General features: G+C 56.9%; 1 protein-coding gene across 3 annotated transcripts in view; it reads right to left on the reverse strand.

Annotated features, from left to right (window-relative positions):
- Positions 1 to 25,648, reverse strand: part of SEMA6B (semaphorin 6B) — an 88,312-nt gene extending 62,664 nt beyond the window's left edge. Inside the window, exon 1 of one of the 3 annotated variants that reach the window (XM_073324601.2) lies at positions 25,047 to 25,648. In XM_073324601.2, the coding sequence (XP_073180702.2) occupies positions 25,047 to 25,312 (266 nt within the window). In that variant the 5' untranslated portion in view covers positions 25,313 to 25,648. The remainder of the gene's footprint in view (positions 1 to 25,046) is intronic. The other 2 variants (XM_073324600.2, XM_073324602.2) reach the window with 2 other exon arrangements.
- Between the last annotated feature and the right edge of the window lie 202 nt (positions 25,649 to 25,850).

Below are 25,850 nucleotides of genomic sequence, written 5' to 3' on the forward strand. Positions count from 1 at the left end.
AGTCTCTAAGGGGCCACAAGTCCTCCTGTTCTTTTTATTGGCATGAGTTACCTGGTAAAGAAATCAGCACAAATCACGACAGAGAGGCAGCAATTATGTATGCAAATGAGTCCCTTATAAGCACCAAAAGTAAATGTTCGCATAATGAATAGCTGAAAGTACACACTTACAGGAGCTGAAAGAGACACTGTACAGAAAAAGCGAGCACAAGAGAGTGGGTAGGCACATAGCCAGCTAGGTGAACTGACAAGAATGTCACTTCTGCAGCGTTGCTGTGCTCTGTTAAAAAGCTGCTGCATTTCACCCCAGCCGTGGCTGCATTTCCACGGCGGTGAAGGGATTTCTACACACTACCGTCTGTAAATCACGCAGAGATCTTCCAGAGTGACAGGCCCTACGCAGCGCAAGCCTCCGATACTATTTATCGCACATGTAAAGATGCAGGAACGTCACCACAACTGTGCCAGGCAAAGCTCAGGGTGTGCGTAGCCCGCTAAGTCGTTTCTGGGTTGCGAAAGTGGCCGGGTGGTCGAATGAGGGGGAGAGACAGGACACCTGGGTTCTAGTCCTGGCTGTGCCACTGTTTCATTCTGTGACCTTGGGCAAGTCCCGTTAGCCTCCTGGTCTCCCAATTTGCATAACAGAGCTAATGACGGACTGAAGCTTAATTAAATAATGGCCATGCGGTGCTTTGAGATCCTTGGATGAAGGGGACTACACATGAGCAATGGGTGGTATGTTACTATAACCACCTGGCAATATATCAGGGTTTGTTTAGGGATGGTGCCGGGGCCGGGGGGGGGAGGGATTTGGGTCCAATAGCCCCCAATTTCCCTCAAGGGGGTAAATCTCCCCAGGGAAGAACCTGGGGGATTCTCTATGAAGGGAGCCTCATGGAGACTCTATCATGGGAGCTTTCCAGTGGGGAGAGGACAACCAGCCCGCCCCCCCCCACTTAGACAAGGGAGCCGGCCATGGGGCCTCCCCCACCACAGCGATCCTGCCAGCCCCCCACAAGGTGCTAACAATCCTGAGGGGAGCCTGGGGCCCAGCTGCTTCTGTCACGGGAACTAGGTGCCCAGTTCAAGGCCTCGGCAGCAAAGGGAGGGAGGGTCGGGCTCAGAGGTTTCCGTTTCGCCCGGACTCGGCCCTGCCGTCAAGGGACGGGTCAGATGGCAGGGCCAGGAAGCAGCTGCTCTCATGCTGGGAGGGTGGGAATGTCACCCCAACCAGCTGGCAGGGTGAGCCATACGACCTCCCCTCCAATCAAGCCTTACTGCTTTCTCCCCCCTACAACGGAGGGCTACGAACCCCAGGATGGCCAGGGTCCTAACAGATGCAGAGTACCCCGATGCCAGGCAGGCTGGGGATGCCCCTTCCCTAAACTGAAGGGGTCACAGCGGGCTCTGGGATCAGGCCTGGAGTGACGCTGCTCAGTGGCTCAGAGGAGCATCCCCCCAAAAGCAGGGAGACAGTGGGGGGCGGGGAGCCTAGATTAGCTGCTCCGTGACTCAGAGAACAGCTTCGCCCCACTCGGGCAGGGGGCTGGGAAGCATGACTCCCCGGAGCCGCCCTGCCGGGCTCCCGCCTCCCACCCGTGGCGGCCCATGGCCCAGGCAGCTCATTAACACCATGGGCTGTGTCCAAAAGGGGGCCGGCTCGGGCGGAGGGCCTGCAAACACAGCATGTAGCCAGTTCTCCTCTGACACTTCCCGGCTGGATCGAATGACCCAGCTCCCAGGCCAGACAGCCCCAGGAGCCAGGGACCCACGCATCCGATTACAGGATCCACTTACCGCTGCTGTTTATAGGACACCCCTCTGCAGTCCCTCCCCCCCCCCCACACTTGTCAGGCATGGTATAAAACATTAATCACATCCCGCGGCCTGCCTTCCTCCACCAAGAATGAAACTGGGATGGGGGGAAGGGGGGAACCCAGGTGTCCTGTCCATCTCAGGTGATTCCCTTCTAGGCACACTTTGCCATGGTGTCTATTGGATATAGCCTTCTTCCTCACTTTCTGCGCTTGGCAGTTGTGAAGTGTCCCTGTGCCCTCCTCTGCCAGGCGCTGCCCCAGAGGTGGCTGCATTACATTGGTAGGTGGACACCCCCACCCTCTCCAAACTCAGGCAAAGCCAGGGTCCCAGTCCCACCTCCCCAACTGGCGCCTCTCACCCATCGCCCTTGGGGACCCTTGGGATTCAGGTCAGGGGTTGCTAGCATTACTCGATAGGGGCCCAGTGGGTTTGAAATGGCTCCCGGATGCTCTCTGGAATAGGGGGGCAAGATGCCCCACCCCTTTCCAACAGAGCCCCCCCCGGCACCATTTCACCCCCACTACTGTAATACTAGAGTATTAGACTGTAACAGCCCTGCACGCTGCAGTAACTTTGCAACCAGGGTACAGGGGACATGAACAGAGAAGGGTCCCCTGATACGCCAATCTGCTACCCAGAGACCCCTGTGGCCCAGGGTTATTCCCCCAGGGCTGGATTAGCCCCCTTAGGTCCTCAGAGCAGCAGAAAGGAGCCAGGGCCTGCCCCAGGCCAGGGCCCCTGGTTACTAAGCCGGAGGCCGGCAAGCAGTAGGTTCGCTCTCCATGCCAGGGGCTGCCCAGTCCTTGCGGCACGGCGCGGAGGGAGGCCTTGGCAGCCTGCCAGAGCTGCATGCCAATTTGCATATTAAATACACATCAATCTGCATATTAAGGATCAATTTGCATGGAGGAAGCATCATGAACTTGCACCGAAGATAAACACAAAGCAGCCGTACGAGAAGCCCGTTCCCAGGTGAGTCTTTACGGGGCCATTACTGGGTGTGGGGTTTGGCTCCCCAGCGCCTTGGCCCTGCCCGCATGGTGGCCCTCCCACAGAACAAAGCACTGTGGGAAGTGGAGTCCCCTGCCCACACCGCCACCTGCCCACCAGCCCATGCTGCAGGGGATCCTGGCCCACAGCTGGTCCTGAGGAGGAGGGGGATATAAAGGGGGGGCTCCCCACTGCACCAGGTCCTTGCTATCGGCCCAGCAGAAGGATCCCAGGTGCTGCCCCTCGCTCAGGGGACTGGCCGCTCATCACACCGATGACGCCCCGAGTGACTCCTCTGCATGCTGCTGGGCAGGGACAGGAGGGGGCTGGGCTGCAAAGCTCACGCCCAGTGCACACTGCTCCCCCCAGAACACCTCTCCTCCCTTCCCCACCGCAAGAACCCTCCCCTCCAGGGGACGCCGCTCTCTCTGCCCCAAGCCCAGGACATACCGCTCCCGCCTGGGCCCCCGCCCGTCCATCGCCCACCAGCCCCAGTGCTGCCACGCTCGGCGGTCTATAATTCATGAGCCCGAGGCTGAGGTTCCAGCCCAGGCAGCAACAGGTCCTCAATCGGCTCCGTGGCAGGGCCCGTAAATAATTCAGGAGGCCGCTCGATCTCCCTGCCTAGCAGCTCGCTGGATGCAGCCGGCTCCGTGGCTAATTAATTTTAATTACCGTCTTTCACTGTTGGGAAATTGGGCAGGTTTGCGGCGGGGTGGGGGGTGGGGGGGATTGAGAATCCAACCACGGTGAGTTGCAATTAGGGGGAACAAAAAAATCCTTGCAGAGCTCAGGGAATGATTTCAAGGAAATTAAAGTACAATTAACAGGGCTGAGCGGGGGAAGGGGCCCGAGCGACTGGCTCGGGGAGGTGAGGGGTGGGCACACGGGGGGAGCGGATGGCTTATAAACGCAGCCTGGCTTCCTTTCACATGAATGACGGAGACACCTGTAATGATGGGCTCAGCGGTCTACTTCTCGCAGGGATTATATGCTAGGCCTACTGGTTAGAGCAGGGGACTGGGAGCCAGGATTCCTGGGTTCTATTTCCAGCTCTCTCACTACAGGCATGAACAGGTTGCTTCACTTCTCCCTGCCTTAGATTTCCCCCTCTGTAAAAGCACCGGCCCAGATTCCCTGCCGCCATGCACCCCGCAGAGTCCTCGCCCCCAGACATGGGGGACAGGACACTCCTGGGATGCTGTGGGAGCATTGCACACCCGCGTTGCACTGACACCTACATCTGCCCAGCTAGAACTCCTGGTGTCATTCACAGCTCAGCTGCCCACGCCCTGGTGACATCACTCCACCCCTCAGTGTCTCAGTTTACCTTTCCCTGAAATGAGGAGGATGGTTCTGACTCACTTCCTGGGGAGTGTCTGTAACACAGCCTGCAGTCCTGGCACCTGGCCCTTCCCCTCCCCACTCCTTCCTGGAGGGTTGGTTCTGAGGATCCACCGGGGTTCGGTCTGGGTCTTATTCCCCCTGTCCCATAGGGTGGGCGAAGAGATGGAAGGGGCTGGCGAAGGCCAGAGCTGGCACAGGGAGCAGAGTGCCGGGCTCTGAAGAGAGGAGCTAGCCACTGAACAATGAATTAACAAGGTCCCCAAGGAGGGGAGGAGAACAAGGCGGCTGCTGCAGAGAAGGCAAGTGGGGAGCTGCTCCAGGAGTTCTGCCATCCAGCTTCTCCCCCGCTTCAAATCCCCAGGCCATACTCCCGCTGGGGAGCGGAACCCAGGAGTCCGGACTCCCTAGCCGCTCCACTTTAACCACTAGGCTACGCTCCTCTGCTGAGGCTTGGAAGAGGACCCAGGAGTCCCGATTCCCAGCCCCCCTGCTCTGACCACCAGGACAGGCTCCTCCTTCTCTGGAGGCCGGGGAGAGAACCCAGGGCTGGGCTGCATCCCCAGTATTTGTCTCCTTTAAGTACTCTTCCGGCTCCGTTGTGGAAGCATTTCCGTGTCTCGCCGCCTCGGGCCAGTCTGGCCTATGTGTTAATAAATATCCCTGCGTGGAAAGAAATTCCATTCAAATTCCTGCAGCATTAGCCCTCCCTTTGCTTAATTTCCACCCCGCTTCCTTCTGGATCCTGCATTTTCCTTTAGACAAGTGGGAGCGAGCGGCTGGGAAAGCCACAGATGGGGGAAAGGTGGGTCCGTATGAGAACTCGCCTCCAATTTATTTTCCTGTCATCCCCGGAGAAACCCTACAACAGAGCAACACGAGGGACCCCACAGTGGAGCGCAGCTCTAAGGTAACAAGCAACGCTGTGTTCCCAAACAATTCCACTCTGGAACCCAGCTCCCAGGGAACCCTACAATAACAAACCAGCCGACCCAGCCCCAGCACTCGGGAACAACAAACCAGCCTGACAGCCCCAGTGCTGACAACTGACCCTATGATAACAAAACCGTGCCCACGGCCCCAAGCACTCTGTGGCAACCCTACAATAACAAACCAGCCTACACAAATACAGAGCTAACAGGAAACTCTACAAGAGCGAACAAGCAACCAGAAACTTTAAGAAACCAATCCAAGGATGAGAAAGGTGGGGAGGGGGGGAAGCAGGCCGGGAGAGAGAACCAGAGACAATATGCTGCTCTTCATCCTTTTCACTATTTAAAGCCCTAATAACATTTATTTATTTAACAACAGACTAACACGACTGCTACTCTGAAGCCTACCATTTATTTTGCTGATGTTTTTATTTCTTCTTTAGTCTCCCCTGCACCATGTCCTGCCTGGCTGCTGGGCTCTGGGTAGGAAAAAGTCCCCTTTAATTCGACACTTCCAAAAAACTTATTCGTAGTTAAGTCAGATGAAGGATCCACCGGAGCTCTTGAAAACAGCCCGGGGCTGGGTGAAAGGATGGAGACCCAAATGGGAGGGGAGCGAGGACAAAGGTGCTGTCGGCTTTGCTGGAGGAGCTCTAGAGGACCTCCCGTCACCCGCCAGGCCCCGACCGCCGAGTCACCTGATCCACCACCTCGACCGAGCAGCTGGAAGAATATTAAACAGCAGCAAAGCCCCCGGTGCAGCTCCTGCCTGGCGGGACGAGCGAGGCGGCTGGATCAGGGCACGCGGGGTTAAGGAGGGAGACAAACGGCTTTATGCTGGCACCGGCAGGGCACTGTCCATCTATGGCCCCATCGCTGCGCCTCTGGGTGCCTCACAGTCTTCACTGGATTCCCCTTTAGGAGCTGGACAGGGCTATTCTACCCATTATACAGGTGGGGAAGCGAGACCCAGAGAGACAAGGGCAGGCCTGCACTGCCAGCCAGAGGCGGAAATACTAGCTCAAGAGGACATACCTGTGCTAGCTCGCTTCGAGTCAGCGTGTCGAAAATAACAGGGTAGCACAGCATGTGTGTGTACGCACACGCGTGTGCAAACCTGTCCCTAGCATGAAGCAGGCAGCATTCGGCACACAGCAGCATCCCCAGCCCCAAGGCCATCGCTCTAAACCGACTGGAAACCAGCCCTGCCCAAAACAACACAGATAACCAAGCAACTCACCAACCAAGCCAAGGGACTGGAATTGCCCTGCCAGGGCTTCCCCCATCCCATCCCCCTCCCCAGCTTTGTCCCAAACTGGCATCAAGAGACTGGAACGTACCTGGCACCAGGGCACAATCAGCCGAGCGCTTGGCTACCAAATGCTGCTGCAGTTTGGATCCAGGCTGCCCCAGCTCAGCCCCATCTTTAGTGGGTTAGGGCGACCAGGAAGCAAGTGGGACCAGGAAAAGCGACAGCTTAATGCCAGGTTGGCAGGTGACCACAGACTTCATCAGCCCAGCTCCTCTCTGGAACAACAAAGACCCCATGGCAAGAGCAGCAGGCTTGCCCAAAACACTGTCCCCTGTGGGCGGCCTGGCAGTTCCTGCCCCACACCTGAGATGGTTGCATTCCAGCAGCGTCATCCGTGCATGCATTGCTTGCAAAACACTGATATTATCTGATGAAAAGGTACGTGCCAATGTAAGACAGGCTTGTTAACTAGGTCGGGAGATGGTTGTTGTTATTCCGATGAGCTGGGGTGTATTAACAACGAGGAGTTCTCTGCGACGCCAGGCACCGCTAGTCCTTCCCACGCTGCAGCCCCGCCAGGCCAAGCCAGCCTCCCCCAGGAGCCAACGCTCCGAGGTCTCCGTTCCGGGGCACACCACAGATCTAGATCTATATTTCGCAGCCGCCACTTCAAAGGCTTTGAACTTGGCGTCTGCCCCGTGAGCTGTCAGATCCCGTTCCATTACTGACTGGGGGAGCTCACGACAGGGGCTGCAGGGAAATCAAAGCCCCAGACGGGGACATCAGCCAATGAGGCACGCGACACCCGGCTTTGTAATAACTGTGAACGACACTGAGACGAAGGAATCTCGAGAGCCAAGGTGGGAATGGGGAACCTGCAAATGATCTCCTGAGGCAATGGACCCCAGAGTCTTGCTCCTTACCCATGGCAAGTCCCGTGCCGCGCCCGCTAGACAGGAGAGCAGCTGGTGTTAATAAATATTATCTTAAGGATCCTGAAGTGCTTACAGAATTCTGTCCACAGTAATGTAATGCGCTGGCTACTGTACCACCCTCCAGTAGGATCTAGCACACTGCCCTCTGCTGGGTGCAATCTGAACTGTTCCACTGTGTGTCATATACCTTATATGGAGAATCTTCTTGAGCTCAAGTGGTCTAATCCCGGCTGCGTGACAGATGGTGAAGATCTCAAAGCAGCTGTGGATGTTCGAGGACACCCAGAAATCACGTCACCCATCATTGCAATGCAGCCACCTCTAGGGTGGAAGACAGCATATAACAGCGAGAGGAAGGGACAGAAGAACTGGGGACAATCCCCCTAACCGTGCCAGGGCCTCCTCATGTCTGCACAGAGTACAAGCTTGGACAAGGAGATTTTCAAAGGAACAAATAAAATTGGAGCGAGAAACTGGAATGCGCTCTGTAAAATCTCCTGCTTGGCTTTTGAAGTCTTCTGTGAAAATCACCTATGCAGGGAACTGCCTCGAATGCAATGCATTGACCCAGAGGATAATATTGACCCTGCTGGGCCTTGAACCTACCGCCCCAGGCGACTAGGTACTTCCATCCGGATGCGAGAAGGCGGACGTGCTCAGATGGCCCTGGCAGCTCCGGGACAGGCCAGGTTGCTGGCTGCTAACGCCACATGGGAACAAAGGGATATTGTTCTAGGAATCCAACTGCATGAAGCTGCCTCCCGCCTACGGCTTTGCTCCTGTGCTGGAAAGTGAATTGTTTCCTTGCAGGCCTAGAAATAGTTCATTGTTCTCTGCCAGGAGCTGGGAATCCAGTCTGGAAGGAGCCTTGAGCTGTCACCGACGGCAGTCATTCCCCAACTGCTCGTACAGACCCCAACTGTGGCTTTCATTAATGACCTCCCATTAGGAACACCATGCAACGGAGATGGCCACCATCACACAGAGATCAGGGACCAAACCTGGGACATTCCACACCAAAAGCCACCAGCCTGGACCCCTAAGATAAAGGCGCAACTCAACCAGCGGGGAGTAAATAGGGGGCTGTTGTAGTGGCTGGGGCAGTGTGCAAAGCTTTGCCCTCGGAGAGGCGCTCCAGTGCCAGGCAAGGGTCACGTTGCACAGCAAATTCGCTGCAGCCCCTGTCTGTACGGCTTTGCATCAGTATTCGTGCCACTGAGTCACATGCTGGAGTTTTCCCAGAAGCACTTGCCTACTCCTCCAATCAGAGAACAAAACTAATACCGTGTGACTCATCCAACCAATCCCATCACTCAATCCCTTGTTTGACCAATCCCAATATTTCCAATCAAGCCATGGTGTGGAAGAGAGATCTCAGTCCAATACATGCATAACTGTAAAACTCAGGGAAATCACACTCTCTGAAAGGCTAAATTAAGATGGAAATGGTAGAATTATCAACAACAAGGCAAAAAAGGCAGAGGAGTTTGATAAATATTGCTCTTCTGTATTTGGAGAAAAAACACGATACAGTCTCATCATGTGGTGAGGATAACACTCTTTCCATTCCACTAGTATCTCTAGGGGATGTTAAACGGAAGCCACTAAACTCAGATATTTTTAAATCAGCAGGTCCAAACAACTTGCATCCAAGAGTTATAAAAGAGCGGGCCGATGAGGTCACTGGACCATTAATGTTGATTTTCAATAAGTCTTGGAGCACTTGGGAAGTTCCAGAAGACTGGAAGAAAGTTAATGTTGGGCCAGTTTTTAAAAAGGGTAAAAGGGATGACTGGGGTAATTATAAACCTTTCAGCCTGGCATTGATACCAGGCAAGATAATGGAGTGGCTAATACAGGACTTGATTAACAACAAATTAAAGGAGGATAATGTGACTAATGCAAATCAACATGGGTTTACGGAAAACAGATCCTGTCAAACTAATTTGTTATCTTTTTTGGATGACATTACTAGTTTGGTTAATAAAGGTAATAGTGTTGCGATAACATATTTAGACTTCTCTCAGGCGTTTGATTTGGTACCTCATAACATGTTGATAGAGTGATAGAAAATTAACAGGGCACACATTAAATGGATTAAAAACTGGCTAAATGATAGGAGGTCAGACTAGACGATCACCGTGCAATCTATGAAATCCTTTCCCAGAAATCATAGAATATCAGGGTTGGAAGGGACCCCAGAAGGTCATCTAGTCCAACCCCCTGCTCGAAGCAGGACCAATTCCCAGTTAAATCATCCCAGCCAGGGCTTTGTCAAGCCTGACCTTAAAAACCTCTAAAGAAGGAGATTCTACCACCTCCCTAGGCAACGCATTCCAGTGTTTCACCACCCTCTTAGTGAAAAAGTTTTTCCTAATATCCAATCTAAACCTCCCCCACTGCAACTTGAGACCATTACTCCTCGTTCCGTCATCTGCTACCATTGAGAACAGTCTAGAGCCATCCTCTTTGGAACCCCCTTTCAGGTAGTTGAAAGCAGCTATCAAATCCCCCCTCATTCTTCTCTTCTGCAGGCTAAACAATCCCAGCTCCCTCAGCCTCTCCTCATAAGTCATGTGTTCCAGACCCCTAATCATTTTTGTTGCCCTTCGCTGGACTCTCTCCAATTTATCCACATCCTTCTTGTAGTGTGGGGCCCAAAACTGGACACAGTACTCCAGATGAGGCCTCACCAATGTCGAATAGAGGGGAACGATCACATCCCTCGATCTGCTCGCTATGCCCCTACTTATACATCCCAAAATGCCATTGGCCTTCTTGGCAACAAAGGGCACACTGCTGACTCATATCCAGCTTCTCGTCCACTGTCACCCCAGGTCCTTTTCCGCAGAACTGCTGCCTAGCCATTCGGTCCCTAGTCTGTAGCTGTCTATTGGGTTCTTCCGTCCTAAGTGCAGGACCCTGCACTTATCCTTATTGAACCTCATCAGATTTCTTTTGGCCCAATCCTCCAATTTGTCTAGGTCCTTCTGTATCCTATCCCTCCCCTCCAGCATATCTACCACTCCTCCCAGTTTAGTATCATCCGCAAATTTGCTGAGAGTGCAATCCACACCATCCTCCAGATCATTTATGAAGATATTGAACAAAACCGGCCCCAGGACCGACCCTTGGGGCACTCCACTTGATATGATCCACTGGCATTTGCTCAGCCCTCTAGCTGCTAATCCCTTCACATCCATACAGCGTCCTGCGAACAGAAACCACAGCCCTGCTCAGGCATTGCTGCAGAAGGGGAAGCAGATGCACCCAGCGGAGAGGAGACTTGCCCAAGGCCACACACTGAATCAGTGGCAGAGTTTGATAATCGAACCCAGGAGTCCTGGCTTCCACCCTCTGATTCTAACCACTCCTTTCTGCTGGGTGCATCATAATTTTTGTGGGGGGCAATTCCTGTTTTAATTAGCCCTTTGAACTCTCTTTATCATGCTCGCCTTGCTGTCTTTGAAGCAGCCGTAGGTTGGGGATGGGCATGAAGGCCCTGGGCGGAGAGGGCTGGGCATGAATTTGGGAGGGAGTGGAGGGGAGTTAGGGAGGGTGAAAGGTGGGGGGGGGTGTCCCCAGGGCAGCCAAGGGCCCCTGGTGAATTAACCCTTTAGTGCCCCAGGAACCAAGTGCTATTGTGTTCCAAGAGAGAGGTCCACTGGGATGTTCTCCCTCTGCCCCAGCTGCTTTTTCTGCTTTTACCTGGGGTCCAATCGTAAGTGGGGTCCAGTGGGGGGGGCACTGGTGGGACATCTGTGAGCTCCCCATTCCTCTGAGTACACGGGGTCAGGGACAGCAGGGCTGGAGAGACCTCAAAGGAACCCAGCTGGGGGCAGGCTGGGGGGTTGCAAATCAGTTATAGATTCACACCCACACCCCCGCACACACAAACCCCATCCTCCCTTTGCACACTGATTCCCCCCCCCACACACTTTTCAGCTGCATGGACCATTCCCCGAGAACACTTCAGAGGCAAAGAGAGATCACAGATGCTAAGGTACCAGGTAAAAAAAAAAATTTCAACGCCTTGCCTCTCTCGCCACTTGCCCCACAATATGCTCTTCCTTATCTCCGCAGCGGGGGTCTCCCCGCGCCGCCCCACCTTGGCCTGGCTTTGTGGAGGGCGGGGTCGTGAAGCGGATGTGCAGGGCTGGCCAAGTGTGTTGATCCAGGCCCCAGAAACGAGGGCAAAAGAATATTATTAATTCACGCTTGCGGGGGGGAGGAACGGTTCAAAGCCAGTGCGCCTTTGAGGAGGATTTCAAAGGGACTGGGAAAGCGCAGAGATGAGATCAGTGTGTGCGCACCCGTGTGCTTCATTAGCTGTGTGTACGCACGTCCCCAGAGGTCTTTGTGGGTCTGCAGTGTGACCGTGCGCAATCCGTGGGGGCGGGGGGTGTGTGGGTGTGTACAGGATATGTGTGGATGCATATACCCTTTGTGGGGGCGTGGTCTGCTGGGAGGTTGTGCACGCAAATATATGTGTGTTGCACACGCACCATTGCGTGTAGAGTGTGTATTTGTGTGGCTTGCAAGGATATGTACCTGTGTCCTGCATGTGTCTGTGGATCGGTGTCCGGGTGCGCGCTTAGCCATGGGGCTTTGAGCCCGGGTAGCTTGTACGTCTGTGATTTACAGGGGTGGGGAGCGTCCGGGTGTGCTATAGTGAGGAGCTGCGTGGATTGCACACGGCTGCGTATGGGAGAGGTGGGTCACTCAGAATCGAGGCTTTATTCAATGACTTTCACCTCCGGCTCTGCCTGCGAACCGATCCCCGCGGGCCCGCATTTATTCGTCAGTCAAAATTCACCACACGCTCATTCCGGGGCTGTGACTTTGCCAATCTGACCCGACGTGCAGGTCGCACGGCCTTGCCTTTCTGCCCCCGACGGGATGAGCAAGGCGCCTTGAATCGGGACGCAGGTGCAAACCTCTCGTGACCCGCTAACGATGACCTGCCTGCTAATAAAAGGCGCTCGCTCCACAATGGCTAGAAAGCGAACGCAGGGCTTTGGGGGCGGGGGCCGGGGAGAGGGAGCTTGTTACCAAAGTCAGATGGCTGCTCAGGGCCAATTTTGGCTGTATTCCCTCGGCCGCTGCGTGAGACACGTGTGGGCGGTGTGCGCAGCATGGGTGTGTGGTGTACGCGAGCGTGGCTCTGGGTGTGTTGGGGGTCTGTATTGTTTGCAGGAGTCAGGTAAGTGGCGCGTGCCGTGGCGTCACTGTGTGTGGTATCCATGTGTTTGTGGTGTTGTACCGGGTGTGCCTGCAGGAGCATGGCTGCGTCTGTGTGTGTGTGTGGGGGGGGGATGCGTGTGTGTGCAGTTTGAGGGTGTCTCTCTCTCTGGGGGCAGATGGGTGGACAAACTGGGCAGAAAAACGAGTCCATTACAGCAAACGAGAAGCGAGGGGTGGGAGAGAACCAAGGGAGCAGAGCATTCTGGGATAGCTCCTCATCTCCATGCACAGGGATTAAACGTGCAGCTCCCAGCACCCGGAGATGAGAACACACCCCCGGGCAAGGCAGGCCTTTGAGGATCTGACACACTCGGGAATGGCAATGCTGGGGACTGTCTAGGGATGGCTGGTAGTGGTGCTGGGGGACTGAGAAGTGGATGGACAGATGGAGGGGGCTGGTTTGACTGGGTGGGGAGCAGACAGTATGCAGGGGTGAGAGGGCAGATGGGGGGCTGGTTTGACATGGGGGAGTGGACAGTGTTGGGGGCTTTGACGTTCAAGCACATGCAGGTGGATGGATAGGGTTGATTTAGGGGGTGTGCTCTGGGATGGGGGTGGGATCTGGGGAGCCCGAGGATGATGCTGACAGGGGAGGACGCCCAGGGTAACCATTGCCTGGAGGGCAGGGTCGTTTGGTGCCGACAGGGCACACGGGGGCTGCTCCCCTGGCTGGCTGGGACCGGCAGGGCCCTGGGCGGTTACGTGTCTATTCGCAGCACTGACCTCATCCTTCCAAGTCCGAGCATTCCTCTTAAAGATGACACGATGGATATTACGCAGCCCTGCAGCAGGCACTCCCATGCGGCAGGATGGGGGCCAGCCGGCCTGCCCGGGTTGGAGCACACCCCTTCTGAACCACACTGATTAACCTGCTGCTTCTTTGGCCCTAGCCCCGCCGGGTATAAATCTCCCTTGCCTCTGGGTGGAGCTGGGCTGATTTGCAGCACCTGGGGATCTGGCCCCAGACCAAAAAACAATCAAAAGAGCTGGGTTCCTGGGGCAAAGGTGTTTGCAACAAACAGACTCCCTGGGCTGAGCGCAGAGGGGACTTGAGACAGGGTGCCCATGGAAGGGGGTCTCAGGGAGTCAGTTACACCTGCCAAGACTCCGCTCTGAATTTGGCCCGTGGAGCAAAGCGGGTGGTGCCCAGATCTGATGACACCACTTGGACCGAATTCACGAGTCGGGGTGGCTCTTTCCAGGATTGGCTGCAGAGCTAGCCGGGGGCCTGGCGTTAGCAGCCCAAGGCTCGGCCTTGTGCTTTGAGCCCCCGGACCAGAGAGGCGCAGGCTCCATTGGAGTGCCGGAGAACGTCCTGGAGGAAGGAATCCTGCCTGGTAGGGAGATGGCAGAGCTCTGCTCGCTCTCCCTTTCCATCACTGACCCGAGCTCCCAGCCTCCCACTCCAATCTACCAGGAAGAGAGACAAACCCATTCACAACCAACCGGCTTCTCCATCAATGAGCCTCAACCGGGGCCCGCAGGGACCGCCCCGGCAGAGAGAGGCGAGTTTGCCCGCTCACTCTTGGCCTGATTGCAATGGGGCCTGTGAGTGCCAAGGTGGCTTTGGTGTGTCGCTGACACACCTCCCCCAAGAACCTCTAGCCTCCTGTCCCACGGGTCGCTCCAGCCAGCGAGCGCACCGGGTACCCGACAGTAACCACTCCTGAGAACTACCGGCCGGGAACGGATTGAAACCGGCCTCTGCCAGGCCAGCGGCTCAAGGCCAGGGGTGTAGGTACACGGGCGTGTGCAGGCTTTATGATGCATCATGGGAAATGTAGTCTTTTTTAGGCCACGCCTACTCCCCAAACTGGAGAGGATCCCATTCCCCATTGTGCCTCACGCTGCCATCCTCCGCCCTAAGGAAACCAGCATGGGACATCGAACACCTCTCAGGGATGGTCTAGAGAATACTTAGTCCTGCCTTGAGTGCAGGGGACTGGACTAGATGACCTCTCGAGGTCCCTTCCAATCCTATGATCAATGCTGGGTGGACACCCTCCTGGCCACAAGAACAAAGGGTGCCAGGCCTGCGAGCAGCTACCAAAGGCATGGGCAGCGCCGTGGCATGGGAGCTGGGCACGGGGACCTAGTGGCTATTCTTGAAGGTGGAGGGGCAGTGTTTTCGTGGCTTGGCGGCCATGGGCTGGCCTGCCACATCCTTGTTCCTGGGCCAGCTTTGCAAGAAGAAGGATTTCTAATCACCCCAGGCTCACAGCCTCCCAAATCGCCTTCTTAACGCTTTCTAATTTACTGGCACTTTATCTCAATGTCCCTTGGCAGAGAGATGATGAATGGGGCGGATAATAAAAAAAGAGTTATGTTCCCACCGCTTGACACTGGAGCGGGATTTGCTGCTTCCTCTGACGCAGCCAGGCCGCTGGGGCGACACCGCCAATCCCCCTCCCCTGAAGGGCATGTCCTGCCTCCCTGGCCTCTGACAGTGTCCACCTCATCCTCACCCTGCCCTGGGAGACCATCCTGGCGAGCTAGGCAATGCTGAAGAGGAGCCAGCAGGGGGCGCTTCTGAGTGCAGGGTGCTCCCTGCCCAAAGGCAAAGGTCTCTCTTGCATTTGGATCCCTCCCTCCAACCCCAGCATGGGATTCCCCTGCTGCCCATAAGCCGAGGACACGTCACTCCGTCCTCGGCGGCACTCGGAGGGAGAGCACCAGAGGCTGCGAGGGATGGGAAATGGTCGTGGCAAGCGGAGACCCGATACAGAGATTTTAATGGAACTTTCCAAAACAATTTCCCTTCCCTACCCCCCACCCCGTCCTCATTTTCAGCATTGTCTTCTGGTCAGGGCGGGAGAGCGGGTGTCAAGAGACCCAGGTTCTATCCCCAGCTCTGCTCCTGAGTGACCTTGGGCCATGCGGCTTCGCTGCTCTGTGCCTCAGTTTCCCCATCTGTCACATGGGGTTGAGACCCCACCCGCCTTTGTAACACGCTCTGATGACACCTGATCGTGTCCCACTCAGTCCCTGTTTCCAGACTAAAGAGGCCGAGCTCATTCAAATGCAGCCAGCTGAGCCGGGTCAAGTTTGGCCACTGCTTATCGTACTAAGGCGAGCACTAGGTTCCCAATTCCCTTTGGAAAATCAGTGGGATTTGGGCACTTAACTCCTTTACGCCCTTGTAAAATCCCAGTCTAAGTCCCCTGGAGATGGGGGCCCTGCTATCCAACCCCCAGATGCAAATGCTGCTGAATAGAGGCAGAGAGGGAGCAATGTTTCGAGGACCTATCTGAATTCTTTGGAAACCACCTCTAGTTTCCTGCCAGGCTAGTGCGTCTGGGCAGTACTGGGTAAATCCCCTTCCTCAGTTCCCAGGTGTCTGGGAAGGAGGCCTGGATTCAGCCCCGTCCTCAGTCCCATCACCCAAAATGAGTTTCCCCACCCCGGCCCCAAAGGCAAAAATTATTTTCCAGCGGAGTTATAAACCCAGTGAAAGGACAAAGGAATGAGGGAAATAGAAGGAGGGAAATAGACACCAAAGCCCGACAAGATCCGAGCTCCTCAGGAGCTGGGCCACAGAACAGCAGCCCACGGATTGCCATGCACCTGGTCTGCCAGGGGGAGCAATCCCCCCTGCCGGCTAGGAGCCCCGCTTCGCCCCCGTGATTGCACAGCTGTGCCTGGCGTCACCCATCCTGGGCACCTACCTGGGACGCAACTCAAGGAAACGTCCATGCTGCGGCCCGGCTGAGGTCACCAGTGGGGCCGTCGGGCCAGAGATTATCCATGTCGGTGCGTGGATTAGCCACAGCGCATCAAAATGCCGCCCCGGCTGCCTCCGTCTATGCCCAGGGCTCAAGGCTGCAGAGCAAGCGTGACCCACCCACGAAGGGTCCCATGCCCTCCTGACCCGGGTCACCTGGGCACAAGTCTGCCCTCTGAGAGCAAGGCCTGAGCCGTGCGGGGCTCGAGGAGCTGCTCGGGCTGCAGGCAGCCAGCGGGACACAGCTGAAGCTGCACTCGGGCTGTTCTGCCAAAGAAGCGGCTAAACTAGCCTGGAGATCCTAGCTCCGGCGCTGGGGAGAGAAATGCCAGACCCGGGTCTGTGGAGCCTGTGTGGGAGAAGGAGGCAGTTGGGAAACACTTCGCACTCACAGGCCCAAGAAAACACTCTGAAAGCTGAGAGCGGCTGAGACGTGCCGGGGAGATGGAGCGGCTGGAGGAGGGATAGTACGGTGGGCATCTCTACTACTAGGGCTGCATCGCACCTCTACCCTGGCTGCAACCTGCGTCTACTGCTTAAGAGACGCCTGATCCGTCACGGCGACCAAGTTCCTGCCCCCCCATAAGGAGTCTGCCCAGCCTCCTTGGGCTTCTGGGACATGCAGCCTGGGTGCCGCGCTCCACCAGGAACCCTTGCCAGCTCCCACCGCTGCCACCAGCTCTCCAAGAAATGGGGGGGGTGTCCTCGTTAGCATCCACCTCCCTTCAGCAGGCGAAGGCTCTGCCAGGCTCCCAGGGGCAGGCAGAGACATGCAGAAGGAGACAAGGGGGGGTTTGGTTTGCTTTTTTAATTTTACAAAGTTATAATTAAATAGGCAGTGAAATCCTGTTAGCTCAATCCAGCCCCGCTGGGAGTTCACTCTACTTCTCCCCCTCCCTTTACTAAGAGAACCAAAATTGCATTAACAATTTGCTGAGCTGCTGGCACACGCAGCATCTGTAAAGTTAAGGCTTGATCCAAAGCCCACTGAAGTCATTACCAGAACCAGCATGGGCTAGTGGAATGAGCCCAGAGCTAACCCTCTAGAGACCTGGATTCTATCCCTGGCTCTGCCATGGAGCTGCTGGGTGACCATGGCCAAGTCATTTCCCCGCTCTGTGCCTCAGTTTCCCCCACTCACACTGTGTGCACTTTGGGGCAGGGACTGGCTCTTGCTGTGGGTGTACAGAGCCTAGCACACTGGGGCCCGGATCTCAGCCGGGCCATCTTGACACTACATACTATAATTATGTCAATGGAAAGATTCGCAAGCAGGGCTGGGATCGGTCCCTGAAGCAGAACGCACACACGCAGTGGGGCAGGGTGAGCAGGGAGGTGGCCTCTCCAGGCAGGAAATGAACGAGTTAAACATCCTTGCTCAGCCATGCAGTGCGTCTGTAGTCTTTTTGATTCCTGCATTTCTTTACTAGTGTTTATGTTGACGAATGCACGCCGTATGCTATGGAAGAGGCAGGAGACGCAGTGTGACTAAACTGAGACTCCCGGGAGAAGAGTTACTTTTGCCTTGCCAGACTCCAGAGAGTTGCAATTATGAGCAGCGTGTGCAGAGCTCAGGGCCCCTCTGTGCTAGGTGCTGCATGTGCCCAGAGCAAGAGCCAGCCTCTGCCCTGAAGAGCTTACAATCCGAACAGATAACACAGAGGGTGGGAGAAAGGAAGTCAGGGGTAAGATTCCCATTGCCTTCCAGGAGTACAGAATTCCCTTCAGGGACTTGCCTGACGTCACGCGGGGGGGCCTGCGACTGAACTGGGAACTGGATCCCGATCTCCTGAGTACAGCCCAGATGAACAGCTGCTCCATCAGGTTGCACAGTGTCGTGTCCGTGCAGATAAGTGGGTGCGTAAATTGCCCGTGCAAACAGCAGAGGTGGGTTTCAAAACTTGCCTCTTAAACTAGACTCAAAAAAAGACTCGAAGATACACTGCGGGGGGGAAAGGAGGGGTCCTGCCCTGGCGTGGAGGAGGCACTAACTGACCTAGTTCTGTCCCTATCTCCTGCCTAGATATAGGCATCCGTATCCAGCGATTGCTAAATCAAATTTTATATACACCGGTATCATTAATTACACAAACCGCAAGGCCATCTGATAACATTAAGCCAAGAAACATCAGAGAATTTAGCACTAAGGCAGCAATTCTTTATTCGCTCTTCGGCAGTCTAGGCAAAGCTGGCGCCCCCCCTGCAACTACAGCTCCCACAAGTCTCCGAGGGGCAGCACCTCGGCTGGCGTAAACGGACATAGCTCCATTAACCTCAACGGGGCCCCATTGTTCGAGAGTTTCCTTTCAGGCCCCAATGCAGGGCAGCACTTAAGCAGGAGCATAACTTTAGGGATGCCGCAGATTCCCCAGCGCTTGCAGCCTTTCGATCCAGCCCTGCTTGGCTTTCCAAAAGACAAGCTCTAGCTCAGCCCGAAGTTCTGGGCTTTGACTGATGCAGGAATCGCCAGGGGATGTTCTCTGGCTGGTGTGAACGCAGGCGGCTTGGGCTAGATCCACACGATGGTCCCTTTTGGCCGGAAAAAATCTATGCTCTCCCATTGATTTCAATCTCCTGGGAATTCCAGGAGTGCATAAGCACTGCCCTGAACAGGGGCCTTAGATTGTGCAGGGATTGTCTCTTCTGTGTCTGTACGGCGCCTTGCACAATCGGGGAATTTGGTCATGCCCATCAGATAAACATTCACAACTAGTAATAAAATTACCCCTCAGCACCTTAAACTGGATTGCAGTGGGAGCAGCCTTCCCCACGACCCCAACCAGGAAAGAATTTGTCGGCCATTGCTAGGAGTAACTCACGGATCCTGCCCCAAGAGAAAAGCACCATGCATCCCCTTCCCTGCATTACAGCAGGGCACACAAGCATGGAGTCATTCAGCCTTGCTTCTGAATTGCCTGCCTGCGGGAGGTGTGAGGCTTCGGGCTGGTTTACTTGCTCGGGGTTTGAATTCATTAATTTCCCATTGTTTATCTGAACGGCAGGGCGGAACAAAAACGTATTTACAAGCGGCTCCCTGGCTGACATGGGATCCAGGCTCCAGGCAGCGTGGGTGTAGGAGAAAAGACCAGTCCTCTTTCCAGCTTCTAGGATGCAGCTCCTGTGGGCTCCGGGCAAGGCAACCGGGCCCATGGCAGCTTCCACCCGGATCCCAAGCCAGAGGAGCTGCAGCACCAGGGTAATAAACCGCTTCTTGGAGTTTAACAGCCAGGCCTTGAAAATACCTGGAGCAAATGAGAGCTTCCCCCTGGCTCATGGGAGCAGCCCTTCCTCCCCCAGATTGACCCAGTTGCTTCAGGGAGGCCCTGGCTTGCAGGATCAGGCCCTGCAACCAAGCAGAGAGCTTGTGCAGCACTCCCCTGGGCACTCGGGAGGCGCACGATGAGCAGTCGATCCGGTTGTCCTTTCAAAAACAAGTTCCCCTGGGTCCTCCACCCACTCCCCTAAACAAAGTGGGGTGAAACTAGGACCTCTCCAGGCCAGCGAGTGCTGGGGGCAGCATCAGCAGGTCTCCCCCCTTTGTGCTCCCCAGCCCGTGTGGCCAGATTTACAGTGACCTCCTGAGCAGGTGCCCTGGGGACAAAGGGGCTCCACGCACCCCCTTTGCCTCCCAAGGAGAGGTGATCGACGCTGGAGTAGCTGAATGCCTCCCCCCTCCAGCTCATCCATGCAGGGCCAGCCACGAGTGAGCGGGCAATCGATATGGGAGACAGACACATGCTAGATTAGACCGAGGGGCAGGTATGGGGCTGCAAGAGTGACAGAGTCAGAGGGGGTGAACAGAGACAGACCAGAGGGGCACGTGCCAGGAGGGTAGATGTGTGCAGCAAAATTCAACAGCCTCCAAGCGGAACGCTGGGAAGTTTCTCGGGTTTCTCCGAGAAACCAGCCCCACCCCCCCCATCCCCCTTGGAAGGAAAGCCTCAGCATCAGATCCCCAAGCTCCCTTTCCAAGTAGATCACGTCTGGCCGAGAAGCCTGCCAACTCTTGCAACACCGCATACTAAAGAGCCCCTCCCCACCCCTCCGGCCCCCTTCTGCGCACCACTCACGCAAAGGCCAGAGCCACAGAAGGAACAAAGTGGCCAAACAGGAAGGTGGGCAGAGATCTTCGATACTTCATTAATAAAATACTCCCCATGCTAGCTGCAGGGGACAGCCCCTCCAAGCAAGATCTTGCTCCTTTTCAGTGACCTCAACTGCCACGGCCCCCAGGGCGATCCTGGATTGTCCAAGCCACCTCTAGAGGGCGACAGAGTCTCACTGGAGGTTTGCTTATGGCAGCCGGTTGCAGTCAGTAACAAAGGGCCCTGTGCTGCCCAGCGACAAGGTCACAAGCTCTCTCCTCGAGCCCTCCCTTCCCCAAGGACCGACAGCCTCAGGGTGAAGGCGGAAGCAGGAGGCAAGTGTTGATCACTAGTGACCCCCGGGCGCTGCCGATGGCCGGCAGGGGAGTTCAATCCTCCTGCCCAACAGTAGGAAACGGAGTTCGAGAGCGACCCAGGTCAGCAGCCTGCTCAGCCCGGTTAGTCTGGCTCAGAAGCAGCGTCCATAAGCCAGCGGGGTTGGGTCTAGGTGGGAATGGCGCACTCGAGGCTGGGTTCCCGCAAAGCGGCCAGCTTCTTTATGGCCAGAGCGGGTGAAAAATGGGTCTGAAAGCACCATAAAACACACACACACACACGGTGACCTTTCCGAACGGCCAGCAAAGCTGCAGGGATAAAACAACCCGTGCAGCCGGTCTGCAAACATTGCCGTTAAGGATCGGCCCAAACCGCAGCAGGCTACGAACCCTGCAACGACCCGCTCCCCAAAAGCCACTGACCCCGAACCCGGGCGAGATCCTGGTCACAGAACGGCACAAAGCCCAGCGGCACCACCCGAGGCGGGGTCTGCGGTGACTGTGGTTTCATACAAGCTTGAAACCACCTGCTCAGCTGGGAGCTGGTACCCTCGGCGCGCGGAGCCAGGGCAAAGTTTCCCAGCTGCCTTCAGTAAAGTGCTGCCTTTGCAGGGGCGGGGCAGGGAAGGGGAGTCCATCCCTCCTTCCCCCCCCCCATCTTTTCCCAGCCCCAAACCCCTATAAACACCGCCAGTTCTCCCCCTCTCCATAGCAACCCAATGAATACTGCCCCCTACCTCACGATGCCCCCCGAAATATTCCCCTCTATTTCCTCCTTTCCATAGTCTCCTGCCCCCCCCCCCATCTTCTCTCTTACGAGGCAGCCTTCCCCATGGTGCTGCTACCCCACGGCACAGCCCTCCCGCCCTCCAGCACATGACTCGCTACCGCCCAGACGCCACCTGCACGCTGCAAAAGAATCCGGAGCGGCAGCTAAGACAACTTGGGAGCCCCCTGGCTATGACCCCTTGATCGATCTACCACTGGCAGAGCCCTGGGTTTGGCTATTCCAGGGGGATGGCATCCCACCCATCAGAATGGAGCGAAATTCGGGGGCAGGCTGTGGGCCAGCGTCCCTCCACAAAGGAGGACAACTGCATCCATGTTACATCCACACAGCCCTGCATCACTCAGCAAAGGGGCAGCCTGCCTCCCCCCCGCACCCCCGCACAGTACACGCTCCATAGGAAGGCCTGATCCGGCGGGCAGCTGCTGAGCACCCTCGCTGACTTCAACGGGGCCGGACAGTGCTCTGCACCTGGCAGGACTGGGCCCCTCATTCACAAACACAACCCTGCCCGATTTCAAATTAAAAGCACAAAAGAAAAAACAAGCACACCAATGTTCTCAAGACCCACCCTCCACCCCCAATTGCACCAGCTGCAGGTGAAGGGCCCATGCTTATCCTTTAAACGGATAGTGCCGGCATCATGGCAGCAACTGGGTGCTATGCAGTTGAAAATCTGCCCCCTAGCGTCATGTAGTCCATGCCCTACATTTAGGTTCAAAATACTAGATGATGGGGCTGAGGGGTGCGTGAAAGAGATTTAGACGGCACCGATTTTATTAGCATTAAACACTATTTATTCCGATGATCGTACCAATGAAGACTGAATCTTGGAGCCCTGCGTTCCCCTTACAGCACGGGCAACTCCCAACGCCACAGGACAGGAACCAGAGGTGAAATGGACAATGGGTTAAGATTATTCATTATTATTCACGGGGCAGGCTACAGCGTGAGCTCTCAACAGCCAGCAGAGCACCCGTTTCACTCCATCTCCAGCAGCCGAAGGGTCTGGCCCAGAAAGTGAAACTAAGTGAAGACCTTGGAAAAGGGGACAGGCCAGCACCAAAGCCAGGCCTGTATTTGCTTGTATGATGTCCTCTCCCAATCTCTCGGCAGAACTCTTACCAGTGACGCAGATCAGAAAAGTTTTGTTCTGATGGAATTTTCACCCGGACAGCGTCCTTGCCCAGCACTGTTATTCATCATCCGTTAATAACACTTTGCTGGACGAAAAGGGCCTCTGGAGGAGCAATCTCAAGGGGCTTTGGTATCATTAGCAGCTAGGTAAAGTGAGGCAGTGTGAGCTAGTGGACAGCCCATGGGGTGATGGCTCAGGAGACCTGGGCTCTCGGCTCTGTGACCTTGGGCAGTCGTCCTGTGCCTCAGTTTCCCCTCCTGCCCTTGTCCATTTAGACTGTACACTCACAGGTTCAGGGACTGTGTCTGTACAGAACCTAGCACAAGAAGGGCCTGATCTCAGCAGAGACCCCTAGACGCTCTCATTATACCAACAGCCCCATTCTACAGACAAGCAGACTGAGGTGCAGAGAAGGGACATGACAGGGCCACAGTCATGCAGAGAGAACAATGACAGAGCTGGGAACAGAACCTAGGTCCCCCCACTTCCCCATTCGGGGTGCTGCACTGACCCACTGGGCCATGCTGCCTCCCGGCACGCTCCGGGCTGTACGGCACTCCGGAGATCCCAAGTGCTAACGAACCTGCACAGAGATGAGCAATCACCTTCTTGCTCCAGGCCAGATTCCACTTCCCGCTGCTACGATGGGCTCAGGGCACTGGCATGGAGCACCGGACAGCCCGCCCCACTTTCCCATCCCCAAGCCAACCGCTCCTGCTCCCTGGGAGACTGAAAGGGAGATGGGAGAGCCTTGTCTGCGAGGCAGAGCCGACGTGCTCCCTGCGAGCCCCAGACAGGAGAGTGGATGCACTGATAGGCCCTGCCGCTCCGATGCCCGGGGTGGCTCCAGATTCCATGGCTGTGTCTCTATAGATCCCACATGATGTGGGAGGCTGGGTGCGCGTTTAGGGAAGGGGGAGGCAGGCAGTCTCTGCACAGGGAGCTGGGATACTGCCCCAGGTGCTTAGCAGGCAAAGCCCTGTCCTCAGCCACATGCCAGGCGGCACCCAGGTCCCTGCCCCTGTCCCCCACCCCTGGCAGTGACTGTCCCCAAAGCAGAAAACAGGAGGGGCTCAACATTAGCACAGACGTCAGGCCAACTGGAAACCAGCCAGGAGGATCTCGGGGGGCCCGATCCTGCGCTGAGCACCTTCGTCTCTCAGAGCCCTTATCCAGCACTCTGCAGGATGGGCCCCCCGATAGGAGCAGGAACACAGGTGGGCTATCTTTAGTGTGACCAGCGTCAGGGGAACAGGGGTTTCACAGGACCGGGTGAGGGTGGTTGATGCCCAGCATGGAACCATGAAGTGCCTAGTGGAGTGACGTCTAGCAGGGCTCTCTCTCGAGCCGGGCTCCCCACTGCTGAACCCCCACCCCTGGAAATCGCAGGGCCCAGCCCCCGCATTTAAAAGTATTAAACTCCCCTGGTGCCCTGCTGTTTTCTCCTTTCCTGCCAATAACCTTATTCCTCAAGCAGAAATGTCATAAACCAGGACCCACAGCCCGGCAGACACCTTCCCTGCAGCTGCAGGGTCCAGAGGCCACCCAGCACCCGGAGGCAGAGGGAACCCACATGGGGGGGAAGGCTCCGTTCCCCAGCCTCCGCCCCTCATCCGAGGGCAAGGCCAACCTTTCCAGCCGTGGCAAACCTCAGATCCTCGCACGGCTCCCCGGGGAGGGGTCAGTGTCACCCTTTCTGCCCCACCCCGTCTCTATGCCAGGGCCCCCGGCAGCCCTCCCCAGCCCACCCGTGTGCTGGATTCTGGGCGGTTCAGCTCCCTGTGCCCGGTCCCCAGGCGGGGTCTGCGCCCTGCTCCATCCCAGACAGGTTCTGCCTGACAGTGGGGGCTGCACCCCAGGTGAAGGGCAGGTCCCGTCCTGCCCCCTCGCCCCCCAGGCGGTTACCAAGGGGCTTGGGGCTGGACAAAACAAACCCAGGCAGCCACTCGGCTACCTCGTTCACCTTGCCCCTCATCCAGCCCCCTGTAGAACAACTCCGGCTGGGGGGGGGGTCCTCGCCGCTCCTGCCCCTCCCCCTTTGTAACAGACCCCCCCCCGGCGGTACCCACCAGCTGCTGGGAAATGCCAGCTCCCCGGGAGGGGGGGTAGAGCCAGTGACCCTTCAAGGTTCCCTTCGGCATTGGAGCCCGTAACAAAAGCTCGCTGCAGGCTCTTCTGTGTGTCCCCCCCCCGCCCCCCGGCTCGGATGGGGAAGGCAGGGGCTGCTCACCGACTACACAAAGGCACGTTGCTGCCCTGGCAGGGGATAACCCCCCCCCACGACTGAAATCGACACCGCCCCCCCGCACCACCACCACGCCCCCCCTGCCCTGGGCTGCTCCCCCAGCCCCCCACAAGCGGACGATCGCCGGCCGAGAGCCGCAAAGTTTGCAGGGCTCCCAGGGGAAAAGCCCCCCCCGGCCGAGGCAAAGCCCCCCGCTCCCCGGCAGCGCCCGGCGCCCTCACCTACCGTGCCGGCGGCTCCCCGGGAGCCAGGCTGGGGCTGTCTGCAGCGTGCAACTCCGAGCGGCTCTTTCCTTTAAGGGGCGGCGCTCCTCCTTCTCCCCCTCACACCTGTCCCTGCCTCGCACCCGCCTGGCATCCTGGCCACGCACCCAGCTCCGGAGCCAGGGCGCAGAGACACACACCAGGCAGGCGGGGAGGGACGGGGGGGGTCCCCCCTGACAGATCCCCCCCCCGGTGCAATGCAGCTCCCCACCAGCTGTGTGCATGCAAACCCCGGCAGCTTCTTCTCCAGCACCCCCCCCCCCGGGCAGGGGAACAGCGCTGGGGGGCTGGGAACAGCTGCAGCCAGGGGCTCCTGCGAGGGGGGGGGGCTATAGCTCGCTGGACGGAGGAGGGCTCCTGCTACCTCCCCCCCACCCCACCCCTCCCCTCCCCTCCCTGCTGCCTTTGTCAGCCTGCTGGGGGGGGGAGGGCTAGCGGGGGGCGGAGAGCGGGTCTCGTCCCCCCTCTCTCCAGGCGCTGGCTCTATCTGCTGGCTCCGTCTCCTGCGTTATCAGGAGCGCGCACATTGCAGGCTGCATCTCCCCTCCGCCGCAGCTCCAGCCTGCACCCAGCCCGCCGGGCTCCCGGCAAGAGCAGGGCTGGATTCCGGCGCTTCCGGCAGGAGCCGGATCGCGAGGGGGACCCGCTTGGCGTGGGGGGGGGGGGGGGAGAGGCTCCGAGCGGGCGGGGGGAGGATTTGAAGGCCGGTTGCCAGGGGGAGGCTCGTTCCTGGCCAGCCCAGGGGTGGGTTGGTTTGAGGCC

This window comes from Lepidochelys kempii, chromosome 25 (genome assembly GCF_965140285.1).
Source record: "Lepidochelys kempii isolate rLepKem1 chromosome 25, rLepKem1.hap1, whole genome shotgun sequence".
Classification (NCBI taxonomy): Eukaryota; Metazoa; Chordata; order Testudines; family Cheloniidae; genus Lepidochelys; species Lepidochelys kempii.